The sequence below is a fragment of the Symphalangus syndactylus genome, chromosome 1 (genome assembly GCF_028878055.3).
Source record: "Symphalangus syndactylus isolate Jambi chromosome 1, NHGRI_mSymSyn1-v2.1_pri, whole genome shotgun sequence".
NCBI lineage: Eukaryota > Metazoa > Chordata > Mammalia > Primates > Hylobatidae > Symphalangus > Symphalangus syndactylus.
The window spans coordinates 117,207,383-117,226,761 of record NC_072423.2 but is presented as its reverse complement, the minus strand read 5'-3'; the positions used below and the strand labels follow the sequence as shown (position 1 = coordinate 117,226,761).

At 40.8% G+C, this 19,379-nt stretch overlaps 1 protein-coding gene across 2 annotated transcripts in view; it reads left to right on the top strand.

Moving 5' to 3' along the window:
* Nucleotides 1-251: 251 nt before the first annotated feature.
* ABHD5 (abhydrolase domain containing 5, lysophosphatidic acid acyltransferase) overlaps nt 252-19,379 on the top strand; it is a 32,567-nt gene continuing 13,439 nt past the window's right edge. The window contains exons 1-3 of one of the 2 annotated variants that reach the window (XM_055280942.2): nt 252-577; nt 9,150-9,235; nt 12,360-12,732. In XM_055280942.2, coding sequence (XP_055136917.1) covers nt 531-577; nt 9,150-9,235; nt 12,360-12,732 — 506 coding nt within the window. In that variant the 5' untranslated portion in view covers nt 252-530. The remainder of the gene's footprint in view (nt 578-9,149; nt 9,236-12,359; nt 12,733-19,379) is intronic. The other variant, XM_055280962.2, reaches the window with a different exon arrangement.

The window sequence follows — 19,379 nt, the reverse complement described above, 5'->3', positions numbered from 1 at the left end:
AGAGCAGTGCTCAACTGACTGAAGGCTCCTGTGAGTCGCCCTCTCCCCCTGGCCCCCCAACCCGCGGGGAAGGGCTGGCGGGAGGCCACACAGCACCTCGATTACGCCATTTCATTCGCCACTGCACCATCTATCGGACACTAGCTAGGCTCTTTCAGGACCGGACGCACCTCCGTCCCCAAAGTGCCACCTGACAGCCAACACCGACAGGTTGATGCATGAATACAGTCATTATTCAAATTAGCTAACACCTAACTCAGTCGGGTGAGTCTCGCCAGTCCCTCTGGGCTGACTGTCCCGCCCCGCGCTCCCGGGCGCGTCGGGCGGGAGAACGCGTGCGTGCTGGCTGAGGATGGCGGAGGAAAGGCCGGGCACGCGCAAACGCGGGCGCGCCGCCGGCCCGTGCTAGTGCGCGGAAGACGCATGCGTCGGCGGCCCGCGCCGCCTTAAGTGCCGAGCCGGCCCAGGGTGGCCCAGTCGGCCTGTCAGCCGGCTTCGAGGTGAGTTCCGGCGCTTGCGCGGCGGCGGCTATGGCGGCGGAGGAGGAGGAGGTGGACTCTGCCGGCACCGGAGAGAGGTAAGCGCAGCCGGCAGGGGGCAGGGGGCTTCGTGTGTCTCCGGCGCGCACCCTCCGCTCGGGCTGGGTTAGGGCCCAGCGGGCAGCACCAAGGACTTGTCGCCCGCCTGGCGACGACGGGCCGCTTCCTCGACCCTCCCTGGCATGAGTCCGCGCGGCGCCCAGAGGCGTCCCGGCGCCGCTCTGCCCGGGAGAGGCTCCCCTCAACGCCGGGGGCCCGAGGTGTCTGAGCCGGATTCCGGCCGTGCCGGGAGGCCGCCTTGACCCCGCACGGAGGGTCCGCCCCGTTGTTGTGTAAGCCGCCCCGCGGGCCGGCGACAGAGCTCGCCGCGGCGGCCGCACCGGCTCGGGCTCTGCCAAGGGACCCGGCCTGCCCCAGTGCGGCCGGCGGGCGGTGCCCGGTCGACCCTGCACCTGACTGCGAGGCGCGGGAAATGACCCGGTCTGTCGGCCTCCCAGCCGCGGCTTCAGTCTACAGGTACTACCTGTGCTCTGTCCAGCCTCAGCAGCTGGGCGATCCTTCCCGTAGCCGTAGGAAGGGGCGGCGCTTCCTTGGAGGGAGTATTAGAGGCCCGAATTCGCCCGGGAAGCGGCGGGAGGGCGGGGGTGCCGCGAAGGAGGGAGGGGAGAAGGAGTTAGGGAAGTGGGCGTATGGCTGTGGGTTTCAGATACTTCACAGAAGGAAAGTTAGCCCTTAAGATAGAGATACACGTTCAAATGTGATAATTCATCTTTCGGATGAAGGTCTTTGGCTTGCAAGCTCCACTGTCCCTTATTTGTTTGCGCTTCTGGGATTATTCTGGCTTTACTGGCGAAGTGTGTGTTGCATGTGCCTTAGAAGAACACACATAATGTATAGGAGGCTGTGGAAGTTGGAGGGCAGATGTCTAATGTGAAACTTTTTGATATACAGGTATAGTGAGTTTATTCTTTTCTACACCTAAATGACTTCTTGCACTTGTTAGTAGAAGAATAGTAGTTAATGAGTGGAATAATTAAATTGTTATGGAGGTTATTGCCTTGTTTCTCAAGGCCTGTCGTTTATATTGGAAAGTAAACTTCCCCCATATATATTTAATTTTTTGACGTCGGTTCTACTTCAGACGTCTGGAGAAGTTTGCCTAGGAAACATAACCTAAATGATAGAATATGGAGTACCATGAAGACAGGGATATTTGGAAAGATGTCATGGGGAAAAATTGTGAAATATTAGAAAGGAAGTTATTCTCTTGAGTTTTGTTTATTTGTTAAGGTTTGTTGATGAACTTCCTCGTTGCATTGAGGTGAAATGTTGAATGTTATGTGGACATAAGTAGGAACCTAATTGGTAGGTTGTGTTCTCATCTGGTTTGTCACAACATTTTTGACTCTGGACACTACTTTCAGGTGGACTATTTGGTTTTGATGTAGTGGGGCCTGGGAGTCCAGGACACAATCGTGGAAGGGTTTTATTGCTTGGAGTGATGGTTGGAGGTCATTGGAGGTAGATGATTAAAAAATCCTTAACAGCTGATCAGCCATAGTTTCTAGACAGAATTGGGCTTTCCTGGTATTCTTGGCAATATGCTTTAGCAGTGTCCAGTGACTGTCCCCAGAAGTGATCCTGTTAAATCCAAGGTTGACCCTGTGTGCTGGGTACTATTGTTCCCATTTTGCAGTTGAAACTGCCACTGGAAAGGCTACTAACAGCTTGCCAGCAAGTAGCAGGGCTGGATTGGAACCCTCTGAGGTGTCTGGATTTAATCTGAGGTGCTTACCCTGTATCTCTGCTGCCTGTCACTGGAATTGGGACTCATGTGGGATGTTTGGCTCTTGTTTGAATACAGTTCCCTACCCTTAAGATATTTGAGGTTTAGATAGGGAGATGACATTAACAAAGGAAAGTCCCCCCCCCCGCCTCCACCCCGAGACGGAGTCTTGCTCGGTCGCCCAGGCTGCAGTGCAGTGGGGCTGCACTCCAAGCTCACTGCAAGCTCCGCCTCCCGGGTTCACGCCATTCTCCTGTCTCAGCCTCCTGAGTACCTGGGAATACAGGCGCCCGCCACCGCGCCCGGCTAATTTTTTTTTTGTATTTTTAGTAGAGACGGGGTTTCACCGTGGTCTCGATCTCCTGACCTTGTGATCCACCCGCCTCGGCCTCCAAAGTGCTGGGATTACAGGTGTGAGCCACCGCGCCCGGCCAGGAAAGTTACCAAATGGTCATCTGATGGCTTTTTGGAGAATATGATTCTTGTCCTTTACTTTGTGGCACTTAGTGAAGACAGGCATACTGGGATCCATTTTGCTTTCAACATCCAACCCCTTTCAGTTGCAATACAGTTGAGAAAGCTAAATGTAATGAGAGTAGAGTAGACTTCTGTGAATTGCTTGAAGTTGTCCTAGAGAATGATTAAGTGTCAATTGAGTTGAGAGGAAGCTGTCACAGAATTGCCCAGTTGCAGGGTAGACCATAAAAGGGTGATTTGCAGTTGTGTGCTGGAGTTGATTTGTACCAGCGAGCCATTGCTAAATTTTCAGGAATTTTGCCAACCGTTGGCAGCTTGAAATTGGCCATGGTGGGAGTATTTACACCACGGAAATCATCAAATGCTATAAATAAGGTATAAATAAGGGATTTTTTTCTCCCCTCCCTGCTTCCGTCTGTTTGCCAGCTCCCCACTGGGTTTACATTAGACTGTGAATGTAGGTCTTTGCCTTGGAGATAGGAGAGTGGATTTCTCTATCTAATCTTTTTAAAAACTGGCAAGATAATGTGCCTTTCTCTCTGCTGCCTTCTCTCCTTCCCAAACCTTTGCCACCTGATATCTTAAAAATCACAAAACTTTTCACTGCCACATCCCAATGGCCTTCTAGTTTTTTCAATACTTCTTGGGTCCTTTTTAGTGTTTGTTACTGTAATGATAGCTACCACTTTTTGAAACTCTTACTAGACATTCTAGGTCTTAATGACATTTTGCCTTTTATCTTACCTTACCTGACCAACAATAACTTTTATTAGTTTCTCCCTTTTTTTTTGCATTCTCTAAATGTAGTCATTTTCCAAGATTCTGTCATCATCCTTGTTTTTGTTTTTTATCTTGTTTACTCAAACTTCTTGAACTGTCTTGTCTGTGAAGGTGACTCAGATCTCATTTTCTTTCTGGAGCCCTCTTCTGTACTCTGGTGATGTTTCTAATTGTCAGATGTTTGTGCCTGATTCCTCAAATTTAACATGTCCAGACCATGATCTTATTTTTACCTTCCTGCTCCAAAACTAAACGATATAAAAAGCTCAGTTCTGGCTGGGCGCTGTGGCTCACGCCTGTAATCCCAGCACTTTGGGAGGCCGAGGCGGGCGGATCACGAGGTCAGGAGATCGAGACCATTCTGGCTAACACCGTGAAACCCTGTCTATATTAAAAATACAAAAAAATTAGCCGGGTGTGGTGGCGGCGCCTGTAGTCCCAGCTACTCGGGAGGCTGAGGCAGGAGAATGGCGTGAACCCAGGAGGCAGAGGTTGCAGTGAGCCGAGATCCCACCACTGCCCTCCAGCCTGGGCAACAGAGCAAGACTCCATCTCAAAAAAAAAAAAAAAAGCTCAGTTCTTCCTCTTGAAACATTATATTGGTTTAAACATTGCCTTGACTAATTGTTAGATTGTTAGTCTAATCTCATGGTTCTGTAATTCCCACTCCTGATTGTGAGTTACTAAAAAAATCATATGGAGAGGTGATTTTATTAAAACTGTTCAGTTGAGACCTAGGATTTTTAGTTTTATTCTCTTTATTATCTAGTGAATGAACTTATTTTAGAACTGATGCAAAGAAATGTCACTGACTTGTTAAGTAGAGTACACATGTGGCTTCTTCGTGTGTTTGATAATGAGGTCATATAAGTGACTCTAAAATGGTTTGTTTACTTTGTGAAGGAAGGTAGGAAACAATGGGGAGATATGTGTTACCAGCACATGGCTTGTCTAAAACACTTATACTACCAATCTGAGTCTTTAAAAGTTACAGGTTAGAAGCGAGGGAGGGACAGTTAAAACAGTATTAATTAATGTGTTAACATATATTAGAGGGCCTGGATTGTCATTGATCTAATAGTGATAATTTGAATCACTTAAGTATCATTTATCCAAAATAAAATGGCATGTTAGTCACTTAAATTGTAGCTGTATGAGACTATATTCTTTTTTTTTTTTTTTTTCCAGAGACAGGTTCTTGCTCTGTTGCTCAGGCTGGAGTGCAGTGGCACAATCATGGCTCACTGCAGCCTCAACCTCCTGGGCTCAAGCAATCCTGCCACCTCAGCAACTTGCCCCCCAGCCCCCGTATTTCCCCCCCCCAGGTTGCTGGGACTATAGGCATGTGCCAGGCGGCTGGGACTACAGGCATGTGCCAGGCAGCTGGTCATGACCTCCTGACTGAGCTCAAGCAATCCTCCCACCTCAGCCTCCCAAAGTACTCTTTTTTCTTTTCTTTTTCTCTTTCCCAAGAATAGGATTTAAAAAGTCAATTCCCAAGAAAAGTCTTTATTTACCCAAGTGTTATAATTTCCAATTTGGAAGTTTTTAGTCATTGGTTGAGGAAGTATCTCAGATAAATACAAATGTAAATATAAATAAATATATATATTCATACCTGTAATTCATTTGGATATTTATAATAAAAATCAAAGCCTCATGGTTTCTTTAAATGAGATAGAATACTGTGCTTAGGTTAGTTTATCAAGAGCAATAATAAGTTTATATGATTTTTCTCTCTCAACTGTACTAGAATAGGAATGGAGGCCATTTTAAACAAAATTTTAATATAATGAAATCCTCTTTACTTATAACCTAATTAGAAATGTTAAGTTGCCAAGAGTGTATGGAAACTGGCCAGATTTCTGCGTATTTTCTTCAGAATACTTTGAAACCTCTTTCACTGTTTCGTAATGTTTATAGATTGCGCAATTCAGGTTTAGTAATACTGTAGATAGACAGATGTGTTAAAGAACAAAACAGAGATTACCAGGAAACTTAAGTGTTGATAGTATGCAGTATAAGTACGATGTAATATTTTTTGAAAAAGATTAGGTAAAAAGTTAATGGAAAAAGTGGTGTCTATCTCTCACTCAGGATACTTAAAGTCAGATTCTTAGGTAAAATATACTCTATTAATATGTTAAATACATCTTACTTGGCTTTCCTTAGAATTGTCACCTCTGATGTGATCTTTCATAACTTTTCTTACTCAAAAGTCTGCTCACTAAAAAGATTCTCAGTTTGCACTACAATGGTTATAAAACAAGAATCCTTTTTTTTTTTTTTGGTTTTGTTTCTGTAATTAGATGCTTTAGGGCTTATATCCTTTGGCTTGCTAATAAGGTAAGTGCCCAACTGATGGGGCTGTGTAGAAAACTTTTTGGCTTGCATTGGTAAGCTTTCCCCATGTCATAGATGCTTACTATTAGAAAGCTATAGGTCCTGTGGTAAATGACTTCTCTTTGTATTACAGTTGACACTTTGGTCACTGTTGAATTTAGGCCTCAGTGATGGATGATAGTGTTTATTGCTTGTCTCCTTAAATAAAATAGAGACGTTAGGTTTTGCTTTTCTATTTATTTTCCAAAGCTATTAGGAAGAGGCATTGAATCTAGTTTACTGTTTTATAGGTGGGCTGTGTGAATTTAATTTTTGCCTCGAATTTTGTGACCTCAGAAGAATGGCAGAATATCTGACAAGCTTCAGTCCTGTGTCCTTAGTTCCAGTCTTCTATATACTAAACCTAGGAATGCTGAACAACACTGAATGGCATAGGATACCACTGGGGAGGGGGCAAAGGGTCTCTTTGAAGGTGAGATTAATTTATCCCAAAGACAGGAGGTAGAGTTGGATGGATAAGTTTTAAAGGGTTGAAGCAATAGAGGTTGCAAGGTAAGGTATGAGACCTTTGAACAAACAGGAATCAACTAAAGGGTGGAAAAGATAAGGCCCTTGCTTTTTACTCATTGGAAATGTTCCTTGGAGCCTATTATATATATAACACTTAATCCTGTAGAGTGTCTTAAAGAAGTAGAAGATAGTTTCTGTAAAACATTTAATCATCTGGTTAAGGTAAAACTGGACAGAAACATTATCAGGGCTTAGGGGAAGAGTGCTATATTTACAATTCCATTAAGAGTGGAAATGTCTAGCTATGTTTTGTTAAATATATATTTTTCTGTTAGAAAAAAACCCACTTTAAAAAATCATCTGTTTTGATGAAAATGCTTCTGTAAAAACCTGAAGAGAGTTGGTGCCTCTTCTTATGGTTGAAGATCCCTACTTTTTAATGTAAGCTTACAAACATGAAAACATGTTTTGCCCCTTCTCTGAGTTGAGCTGGTCACTAGGAGGCAAATCCATGGACAGACAGTCCCATTGTTTGAAAGTTGGTTTTGTGGTAAGTGGTAAGTTGGTGGAGGTAGGCATGATTCTTCCATTACAGGCTGATATGTAACTTTTTAAACTCTGGTGCTTTGTACATAGTAAGTATTCAGTGTCTGAATTATTTTTTGAGTGTCGTTTTTTAAAAAAGTATCCTTTTTTAATGCAAAGAATGCATTTGTGTTTTCTTTGCCCCAGTTTGTCTGTGATATCAGTTGGAGCAATAGTAGCTTATACTTCATTTCACTGTAATATTTTTTTAATTGACCTCTGATTCTGTCTGGCAAATAATTGTGATATGGTTTGAGGGATGTTTGTTTAAAACAATGGATGAGATTAAGTTGTAAGTAATTTCTTGTTGGCACTAGTTCATATTTTTGTGGTTAAATATAGACCTAATGGCTGGTCAAGGACAAAAGAGCTTCACCTTTAACCTCTAAAAATCATGAGTTCTTTTATTTTAATGGCCTGTGTATTAGTCCATTCTCATGCTGCTATAAAGAACTACCTGAGACTGGGTAATTTATAAGAGCTGTGCAAAGCCATAGAGACATGTAATCATACGAAATTTTGAGAGATATGAGGTACTGGAAAAAGTACAATGTATAAAAAGAAAAGAAAAGATGGGACGGAGGTAGGCTGTGGATGGATTGCAAAGTACCTTCTGTGCAGGTCCAAGAAAATATAGACTTTATCCTGTAGCTAATGGGCAACTCTTCAGACATTTTAAGGAAGGTAGTCATTTGAGAAAAAAGCACTTTGGAGTGGCTCAGAATCAAACTCACTTACTTGCTAGCTGTATACCCTTGGACTTGGTGCTTAACATTTCTGAACTTCAGTTTTTACATCTATGAAATGGGGATAATTTGGACTGAGAATCCCCTGGATTGTGAGTGACTTAATCATTCAGCAAACATTATTTATTGGGTACCTGTTATACATAATATCCAGATAAATTCTACAGGGAAGGGAAACATAGTAGGATGAACCTACAAAGGTAAGAAAAGCTGGATGTTGGATCACAACCCTTCCAAAACTTAGCATAATTTCCTCTCACACCTATTCTTACTCTTGTGTTGTCTGTCATTATAGTGGTACCCTAAGAGAGAAGCCTGGGAATCCTTATTATAACTTCTTTATATCCAACCAGTTATCAAATCCAACCTGTTTTCCTTTTAAATATTCTTTGCCTACATCTTCTTGTCTCTATCCCTGTTGCCAAAGCCTTGGATTGGGCCCTTACCTTTTATCTGGACTCTGCAGTAGTTCACTTTTCCTCTTCTAATTCATTTCTTTTTCATCAGCAAGTTCTCATTTTAAATAATACCAGCCATGTACCGAGCCCTTGCTAACTGTCAAATGACTACTGAAGCTCTGCATTATGTCGGGTTATTACAATAAGCTTTTGGTTTGTGGCTGCCAGGCCAGGAGTTGAGGCTCACCCTCTCCTTGGTTGGCTACAAGCAAAGTATGTCAGCTGCAGCCTCCCCATGCCTTTCCTCACTAGTTACCTCAGATCTGCTTCCTTGTTCTTTGTTGTGCTGTCTTCTGATGGATGCTTTGGTCATTCTATTCATCTACTGTTTGCTGAAACCCAAAGCTTTTTTGTATTTCTATTAACAGTTAACCAGTTCACCCTAAGGAGATTGTACACAAACCAGCCCCCCACATTTGTGTTAGGGATATGTTACTACTCATATGAGATTTGAAGCCTTTTTTTCCCCAAAAAATGATCGATCTCAGATTTTAATAAGGCACCCCTTTTCTCAACCCCCATAGAGGTACCTTTTATATTCACTGTGAAACTATCATTCAAATGAATCTGCTCTTGGTCTTTAACTTTTTTTGCACTTCTACCCCAATAAGGGGCTGTCTTGCAGTGGGGAGGAATGCATTTTTTGTGTTTTCTTGTTCTGCCCATTTTATCCTCTTTTTGTTTATTTGGAATCTGAATAAGATGGACTTTGAGATCTACTTGTAAGTACACAGGCTGAAGTTGAATATCTGTATCCCAGTACTTACCACCATGCTTTGTGCATGTTAGGTCACTTTTGTCACATGTAGCTTTACCATCACACAGGTAGTAAATTTCCTGTGCTGCCTTTCTTCTGTGCATGTGACAATTGGTAGTTGAGAAGAGCATGAACTCACCTATTTATATTTTGTTTTTGGTGCCCTAGGTCAGGATGGCTAACTGGTTGGCTCCCCACATGGTGCCCTACATCTACATCACACCTTAAAGAAGCTGAAGAGAAGATGTTAAAATGTAAGGCTTTCTTCTTGTAAGTTAAAAGAGCTGTGTACTAAGATAGGTCCAATATATCTCATTGCCCTGAAACGGGAGATAAGATTCTGTGGTGTGTTCATTGTTGGCAAAATAACTTTTTTCCTTTTCCTTGTCATTAGAAAGTACAGAAATGAATGTCGGGGGCTGGCAGGTAGGAGTTCTCAAACTTTTTGGTCTTGGGCCCCTGTTATACTCTTAAATTAGTAAGGACCCCAGGGAGATTTGTTTATGGGCTTATTATCAATATTTATCATTACTAATTCAATTAGAAATGAAAATTGAATAATCAAAAATGTTAATTTATTAATTTCTTTAAAAATAATAGTAACAGGCCGGGTGCGGTGGCTCACGCTTGTAATCTCAGCACTTTGGGAGGCCGAGGCGGGCGAATCACGAGGTCAGGAGATCGAGACCACGGTGAAACCCCATCTCTACTAAAAATATAAAAAATTAGCCGGGCGTGGTGGCGGGCGCCTGTAGTCCCAGCTACTCGGAGAGGCTGAGGCAGGAGAATGGCGTGAACCCGGGAGGCGGAGCTTGCAGTGAGCCGAGATTGGGCCACTGCACTCCAGCCTGGGCGACAGAGCGAGACTCCGTCTCAAGAAAAAAAAAAAATAATAATAGTAACAAACCCATTACAGATTAAAATAAATAAAATTTGTACCAAAAAAAAATACCTTCCAAACATTGTTTACATGTTTACAAATCTCTTTAATGTCTAGCTTGACATAAGATTGCTGCTTCTGCTTTCAGTCTGATGGTAATCACATATGTGACTTCTGGAAGACTCTATACCTATTAGAGAATGAGAGTGAAAAATAGAAAGTCTTAGTATTATGATGAAAATAGTTTTGACTTCCTGGATCTCCTCAAAGAGTCTCAGGGATACCCCCTGACTCTGCTTGAGACTATGCTTTGAGAACAGATTCTAGGTGTTTCAGAGCAAGCAGCCTTGTATAGTGGAAGTACTAGACTGGACCCAGGTAACTTGGTCTAGGCCCAGATCTGCCATTAGGTGGTTACAAGATCTTGGACAAGTCACTTTGCTCAGCTTCTCATTTCTTATAAAATGAAGGGGTCCGTAGAATTCCTTCTAGTTCTAGCATTCTAGGTTTCTATAGTTATAGTGGTGTGGAAGTCCTTTTTTTTCCTTCTTATGAGCACTAAAATTTACCCAAAGTTGTACCATCAGGGCATTCCAAGGTATCTGTGGATGTAGTTCTAAGTAGTGGTATTTATTGTGCAATTTTGTTCTGCTGATTCTACTTAAAGGAGTGGATTGAGTAGTACCATTCATATTCACGTGTTATTTTTGTATGTAGGTGCAGATGTTTGTACATGCGTATTTTTCATTCTCTTTACCACTAATAAATTTGTCTGTGCATTTGAATGATTCAGGAGTAAGTGACCATAACTGGATATATCCTTAGGAAGGGATAATTAGCCATCTTTCATGATTTTTTTTTTTTTTTTTTTTTTTTTTTTTTTTTTTGATATGGAGCCTTGCTCTGTTACCCAAGCTGGAGTGCAGTGGCACAATCTCAGCTCACTGCAACCTCTGCCTCCTGGGTTCAAGCAATTCTCCTGCCTCAGCCTCCCAAGTAGCTGGGATTACAGGCACCTGCCACCGTACCTGGCTAATTTTTGTATTTTTAGTAGAGATGGGGTTTCGCCATGTTGGCCAGGCTAGTCTTGAACTCCTGACCTCAGGTGATCCACCCGCCTCGGCCTCCCAAAGTGCTGGGATTACAGGCGTGAGCCACCACGCCCAGTTATTACATGGATTTTTAACATGATAATGAACTTCTATTCTATATACTTGGGTAAACTTGCTCTCTACAAAACTAAGAAAGATGTCATTGTGATTTACCAAAATAAAAAAATTCTTATCGGGAGATAAAAAGTGGTGCTAGATTCTCAATTCATGCATTTAACAGACATAATGATTCCCTTCCTTTTGGTTCTAGGGATGCAAATAGGAATGTGAATTGGTCTCTGCTTTAGTATCAGACGTGAAAGTAAGCTACTGTGGAGTGAGTTCTCTAATAGTTATACAGATGGTTTTTATGGGAATACACAGACGTGTGTGTTCAAAATGCTGAAGTGGTTTGGCTTGGCACTTAAGCCAAAGCAGCCCCTTTTCTAAACTAGTGGTATTTCCCCCAACTTAAGGGCATGTGCTCTATTAATATTCTGAATGAATGTTAGGTTTCTTCTTTGCTGCCACTATGTGGATACAAAACCTGAGATTATTTCTTTGGTTAAAAGGCAGAAACTCGTGTTTCTTCAGTGTCTTGTCTACTGTATGTGAATATGCATAAATAATTAAGGGGTATATCTAAAATGCAGCTGTTCAGTTGATAGTTAAATATAAATGAATTTCAAATTTAATTTCATTTTTAGGCAATGTTTGGGAGTTTAGTCCCACAACATTGAAGGTAAAAAAGAGTTTTGGTCTATAAAATTGTGACTATTTGCTTTTTCTGGAAGATTACTAGAGCTGGACCCAAGTTACCTGGTGTGTCATGCTGAGGAGTTCCTACAATACTTTGTCAACTTTTTTTGAAATGACTTAAGGTTTCACTTACATGTTTAATATAGATACCAGTAATCCTTCCCTAAATTCATGATTACTTTTTAAGGGAAAATGATGCCTTTGAGTCTGACTTCAATTCAAAGTTAACAAAAGAATACCACCTTGAAATTGTAGAACACCTGACAGTGTTCTACAAATTGTCTGCAAAGCTAGATACCTTAAAATAATGGATTCAGTAACCACTAAGTTCCTGTTCACTTCTAGGAGTATAATACCCTCATTTGATAGATGTGGAAAGAAGTTAGAAGGTAATATGACTTGCCAAAGACCTTGACCACAGGTTACTTGAGGTTTGTCTGAGGTAGATCTTCCCCCTTAGGTGTAAAACATGGTCATTTAGGATTATTTACTTCAATAAAATGTGTACTTTTTAAAAATAGCTGACAATAAAAGCTAAAATCATGAGATTGGATACTAGATGATTTGTAATTTTTGGTTGCTCTGAGAATACTTCCCTTCTCAGAAGTAATAAAATGAAACAGAATTTCTCTTTTCTATTTTCATTAGGTGTCCCTTGCACATACAAAAAAGAACCTGTTCGCATATCTAATGGAAATAAAATATGGACACTGAAGTTCTCTCATAATATTTCAAATAAGACTCCACTTGTCCTTCTCCATGGTTTTGGAGGAGGTCTTGGGCTCTGGGCACTGAATTTTGGAGATCTTTGCACCAACAGACCTGTCTATGCTTTTGACCTATTGGGTTTTGGACGAAGTAGTAGACCCAGGTTTGACAGTGACGCAGAAGAAGTGGAGAATCAGTTTGTGGAATCCATTGAAGAGTGGAGATATGCCCTAGGATTGGACAAAATGATCTTGCTTGGGCACAACCTAGGTGGATTCTTGGCTGCTGCTTACTCGCTGAAGTACCCATCAAGGTAAGTGGTGGTGACAGAAGAGAGGGATTATAACTGTGCTTCCAAGTACCAGACTCTAGTTCCCATCTTTGGTGGTTGTTAGTGTCTGAGCCTTACAAGGCAGACATTCTCTTAAAGGACCCTATAGACCACACCACAACTGATGACCAATATAGTAGCTGAAATAATCATGTCAGATCTTCCTATTACACGTACTACATGTTAATAGGCTTGGGAAAGGGCTATTTATTAAGCTTAGAATTGTAGAAACTTTAATGTATAATTTTAAGCCACAAGTAAAAATTATTTATTATTATCATTAAACCTATGAATCCAGCAGGCTTTGTCTAATGTTTTCTAAGTTATAGTAAGCTGTAAGGGGAAACCAGAAGGTTAGAAGATGTAGGTATTAGTGCTGGCTTTATGACTTAGAGCAAATCACTTAACCTCTAACCTTTAGTTTTCTTTTATCTAAACTATAGAAAATACAACTTCATAGCATGTATCCCAGGGTTTTTTATTATACCATACCCTAACCTTTCTCATTATAAAACACTGAATTAATGAATATTTGCTTCAAAGTCTTTCTAGCATCATCTCCTTTCTTTAACTTTTTTTTTTTTTTTTTTTTTTTTTTAAGAGAAACTCACTCTGTCACCCAGGCTGGAGTGCAGTGGCATGATCTTGGCTCACTGCAACCTCTGCCTCCCAGGCCCAAGCGATTCTTCTGCCTCAGCCTTTGAATAGCTGTGACTACAGGTGCATGCCACCACACTCAGCTCATTTTTGTAGTTTTAGTAGAGATGGGGTTTCGCCATGTTCGCCAGGCTGGTCTCGAACTCCTGACCTCAAGTGATCCACCCCACTCGGCCTCCCAAAGTGCTGGGATGACAGACCTGAGCCACTGCACCCAGCCTCTTTACCTTATTATTAAATGCTATTTACTATTATTCATGTTACTACTCTGAGAGAGGGTCAAATTTAAGTGCTAAGAAAACAGAAAAACTCATCTTTGTTTTGATCATCTTTTGGAAAGAAACAACAAAAAATGAATACAGCGTTTTTGTGTTGCCAGTGTATTTTTCCATTGGACTGATTTTTAAATCCAAAATTGAAACTGATTTTGACTTTGAGGTCTGTGAGTGAGACATGGGATGATGGTCATTTCAGAGTGCCTGTATGTACCTATAAGATCTCTCCATTGCATAACTCTGGGTGTGTGTTCAACACAGAATTTGATGTGTGAAGCAGCAGCCCTGTATACCTGAGGTTCTCTTCCTCTGGAACAGCCACTTTTTCTCTATAGACTCTTTTTCTAAACTTTAGCGTTTACACCTGATTTTTCTGATCTCATGGTCCTATATGTGCTAGACAATAATAGTCCGGTCAACTGGCGGACCTGTTCTTTAAAAAGAAATGCAAATTTTCTTCTCCTGGTTGGCATTTTGGGGTTACTTTCTTTCTTTTGTTTTGTTTTCTTTTTTTTTTTTTTTTTGAGCCGGAGTCTCACTCAGTCGCCCAGGCTGGAGTGCAGTGGCGTGATATCTCTGCTCACCGCAACCTCCATCTCCCAGGTTCAAGCAGTTCTCCTGCCTCAGCTTCCCAAGTAGTTGGGATTACAGGAGCCCACCACCACACTGGCTAATTTTTGTATTTTTGGTAGAGACAGGGTTTCACCATGTTGGCCAGGCTGGTCTCAAACTCCCGACCTCAGGAGATCCGCCTGCCTCGGCCTCCCAAAGTGTTGGGATTACAGGCATGAGCCACCGCACCTGGCTGGGGTTACTTTCTTTTATTGTGTCCTACTCTTAGTGACAAACACCTATTTGCATTTATGGTGAAAGTAGAAGGAAGTAGATGCTTTTCTGGTACAAGTCAACAGGGCTATTTGTGGGAGTTGAACTTCCTTTGTTTTTTATCAGGTGTGTATTATGTCTGTGTCTGTCTTGTGGTATTTATTCTCTGAAGATGTGACATGGAACTCTGCAGGCTAGACCTTGGTCATTAAACCCTAAGTCTTAGAATCCTGACCCTTCACAGCTCTCTACTGGTAAGGTCAGTTGGCAAGAGTTTCATTTGCAATTGTGAACTGCTCTAAAGAAATAGGGGGGCTTCAGGGATTCAGAAGGGAATCGACACTTTAAAAACATTATAAAAGAGAATAGCAAAAGGTATCTAAAAACAAAGCTAGTGATTCCTGCATTGAACTGATTATATTTTAGAAAATGGTTTTTGAATGTTTGTGTCTAATGCTAGAAATAAAACTAGAGTACTGTGTCAGGACCAAGAATCAGAAGTAGTAGCAATAGATGGATATGAGAATGCTTGAAATAATTAGCCTATCTAAATTTGGCTGATTGCCAACAAAATTTTGAACTGTAGAGAGTATATTGAATATTCGAGCTGATATTCTTAACTGCATAAAACTTAAATTATTAAATACAGATTAATTTCAAAATAATGATGTTTTCTGGATTTTCAGATATCTGAAATCATGATTATGTCCAGTGAGTCAGAACACCATGGTTGGCACATAGTGGCTGCCTAGTAAATATTTCTTGAATAAGTGATTTTGAAAAAGAGAATTATAAGCTAAGTTCACCTTTTAGCTTACAATTCTGTGTTCTTTTCTCTGTTCTTCTCTTTCCATTTTGCATAGAAGTATCAAGAGATAAGAGCTGGTCATGTCGTATCTTTCTAATTTATTTTTGGGAGAAAAATTAGTTTCAGATATGCAAGCATAAGCAGGCAAAGATTTCAGTTTTATGCCTTTTGCCCAGTTAGTCTACATCTTAAGTTAGTATAGCATAAAAACAAGTTACCGTGGAAATAAAGAGATCATTCTGTGTGTATGTGCGAGAGAAAGGTATTAGCGAGAATGTTTCTTCTAACACTTACACACGCACATATATATATATAACATACATGAATATTTTACAGAAGTAAACAAATTGACCAGCCATTTAAACCAACAACTTTAGTTTAGAAGTGTGTTAAATCTACTAAATAGAAGTAAAATTTTATAGCTTATTTTTTCCCTATTCTAATAGACCAGATAATACCCCATTGTAGCATATAATATAGGAAGACTGGAATTAACAATCTCAGGGGCTTCCCCTTCTCCCTAGCTTTTTTCCTTCATTGCTTTTCAGGATGGCTTCCCTGGAAGCACTTCTCTTTAAATGGAGAGGACAGAGAAAAATTAGTATCTCCTGTCTTTTCTGCAAGGTGCATCATCTCCTTTGGTGCCCTTTGGTCTTGCTGTCCACATGTTTATTTATATTACTAATAATGTTGCTTATATTTGTTAACTTTTTATTAAAAAGAATTTTTTTCTGCTTGATCCTGGTTGGGCAAATTTGTACAAATTTACATAGATGATCTGATCGTTAATAGTTCGGTAGACTCACAGATCCAAACATTAAACAGGATTAAACAGGACTGAGTACTATAAGTGTTCACCATTATAGCAAACCTCATATTAAGTGATGTTTAGTGTTTGGTGTGTCTTATAGTTGGCATTCCCACTAAGCAGATGGGGTGGTTGTCAGGGTTGCCTTCTGTATGATCTGGAACGTTTCACCTGAGCTGGAGAAGCTTCTTTGCAGCACACACACGTTTTCTGTAGTGCAATAGAGAGAGCAGTCCGCTTGGTATCAACAGACAGGTACTGAACTATGTGCTCGTGCTCATCCAACTTGCTTTTGATCCAGTAGCATTTTTATTATGCTGTCACGAGACTGAAATGAATCTTTGAGTTTCAGAAAGACTTTGGTGGAGGGAGGGGGAGCGGTAAGAGGAGGGAAAAAGTGGTCTGGAGATCAAAGGAAATTCAGATCATTTCTTACACTCACTGTGCCTCTTTTGTCTCTCTTTTTTCGGTAGTGGACTTTGAGAATGTTACCTTTTTTTTTTTTTTTTTTCTTAGAGATGGGGTCTTACTCTCTGTTGCACAGTCTGGAGTGCAGTGGTGCAATCATGGCTCACTGCAGCCTTGACCTCTTAGGCTCAACAATCCTCCCGTGTAGCTGGTACTACAGGTGTGCCACCGTGCCTGGGTAATTTTTAAAATTTTGTGTAGAGATGGGGGTCTCACTGTGTTGCCCAGGCCGGTGTCAAACTCCTGGCCTCGAATGATCCTTCTGCCTCCAAAACTGCCGGGATTACAGGCCTGAGCCACCGCGCCCAGCTGATAATGTTATTTTATGCTTTGCTTCCTCAGGTGTTGCAAATATAATCTTTATTTTTTTTCTTTTAAGTAAAATGACAGCTCCTTACTTTCTGTTTTGTGCATGGAGAGAAAAAACAGAAAAACAACACTGTTTTATTTGTTGGGACTTAGTGTTCCAAGCCATAACTACTTCAGTCCTTGTCTTTTATGGGCAGCTCCATTCTTCCATTCATTACTTTTATAGGACAGTTTGAAGAGAAGAATGAAAAGGCCTAGTTTAATGCACTTGTTTAAGAAGGATTCTTACTCTAAAGAACAAATAAAAGCTGATCAATTTTTGCCAACTTTTGGATTACAGGCGTGAGCCACTGCACCTGGCCCAGTTTTTTCTTTTAATTTTCCTTTCCTTCTGGCCCCTGCTTCTCAGGACCCCATTAAAAAGACTATCTGTATTTTGAAGATATTTGTTATAAACTAAGGAGGAGATTATAGAAACTTTAACTTAGAAAGTGTTTAGCAAAGAGATCTATTCCGAGTTAGATTAGAATAAGTTTTGACTAGTCTTTATTTCTCTAGTAAAAGGTTTTTAAATAATTTTATCTTGAATACTTTTCTTTTGCCTGGCTCTGTCTTCTGATTGTACAGAACTGAGCTGAGCAATTTTTGTTGGCCCTCTGCTGTTCTAGGGAAAAGCTGTTCTACTTGATTCGAAGTTGGAGGTATTTAGTTTGTTGTTCTCTGGGCCTTCACTTTTCTCTCTCCAGTGGCTTGGAGCCAATAGGAAATACCTGGGGCCAACTTCATTTTGCAAATGCCTTCTTTGTGCATTGACTAGAGTTCTTTCTGATTATTTTCCTTAGATTCACTTATAAATTTTGATTCTAGGTCTAATTGTTCTCCTTTCTTTGCTTTTTTTTTTTTCCCCTGAGACAGTGTCTTGCTCTGTTGCCCTGGCTGCAGTACAGTGGCACGATCTCGGCTCACTGCAACCTCCACCTCCTGGGTTCAAGTGATTCTCGTGCCTCAGCTTCCCGAGTAGCTGGAATTACAGGTGTGCACCACCACGTCTGGCTATTTTTTTGTATTTTTTGTAGAGACAGGATTTCGCCCTGTTGGCCAGGCTAATCTTGAACCCCTTGCCTCAAGTGATCTGCCTGCCTCGGCCTCCCAAAGTGTTGGGATTACAGGCATGAGCCACCACGCCTGACCTGATTATTGTTCTTGTTGCATTATTTCTGATTGGTTTTTCTAATCTCATGAAGGTTAGGCTTATCTACCCTTGTTAGCATTTAGAGCAAGTGAAATCAGGTCCTAGTGTGTTGGTACAGGTGTTGTCCACTGCTTTGCCCTTAAGGATGTACTCTGCTCACCATCTTCAAACTCAAGGCCAATTCTAATGACTAACATTAAGAAGAATGCCTTTGTATATTTCAAAACTGATGAGCTGTTCTGTGGTTCCTGCTCTGCTGGTTCTTTGTTTTTCTTGTGGTTTAAACCAGTCTCTGGTTCTTGACAAGGATGTCTAATAGGATGACTTACATATGCTATCTGGTTGGACCCATTCTTTACCCTAGATGTGAACTAACAATCCCAGCAGGGGACCCTCTCTGGAATATTAAAGAGTAGGGTTTAGCTAATTATAATAGTTTAGATGTACATTAAAACCCAGTAACTCCTATCAAGTGAGGAGATAATATTTTTACTAGAAGCGGAGGTTAGAAGATAGCCTGGGACCTTGGTCTGGTGCAACATTGTAGTCACCTGTGATCAAGCTCTTCTGAAGAATAAATACCTGTCTTTCCATGTTCCCGGGAATAAATTCTACTCTTGTAGTCTTCCTATTCTTGCTACTGTAACTAGCTTACATTTACTGAATACTTATCATTCGATAGCCACCAACCTGAGTGCTTTGCATGGTCTATCTTATTTAAAATTCTTAAAACCACAAATAAGGAACAATTATTTTCTGGGGTCTTTACATGTAGTAGAAGCAGATGATATATAACTACAGTTAACTATAGTTTAGATGTTGTAGAGTTTTAAAAAATTATGTTCAAACTTTTTTTACTGTAGCCCTTCTATATTGTTTGGAATAGAAAAATACAATTGTATCACCCCACCAAACTTGTTTCAGACACCCATGCACACATACATTAATGCAATTTTGTGGTCAGTATTCAATGCTTATGATTTATTTTTCTGTTCCAAACAGTCTAATTTTATTTAAAAAAAAAGACTAGACTGGTTCTTGACCATCTAAATGGATTTTGTTACCGAATAATGAGATTAATAAATAGCAGTGATGTTCTGATGTCATCTGGGGGACCAGAAAAATCCAGCTGGATATGCTTATGCTATGATTATACTTTATAAAATTTGTATATCCTTAATAGACTTAGGACCAAACGAAAATGTGGAAAAGCATATTAATCCAAATGTTTACCAAGTATCTGCTGTGTGCTCAGCCTCATGCTGGGTTATGAAGACACAGAATTGA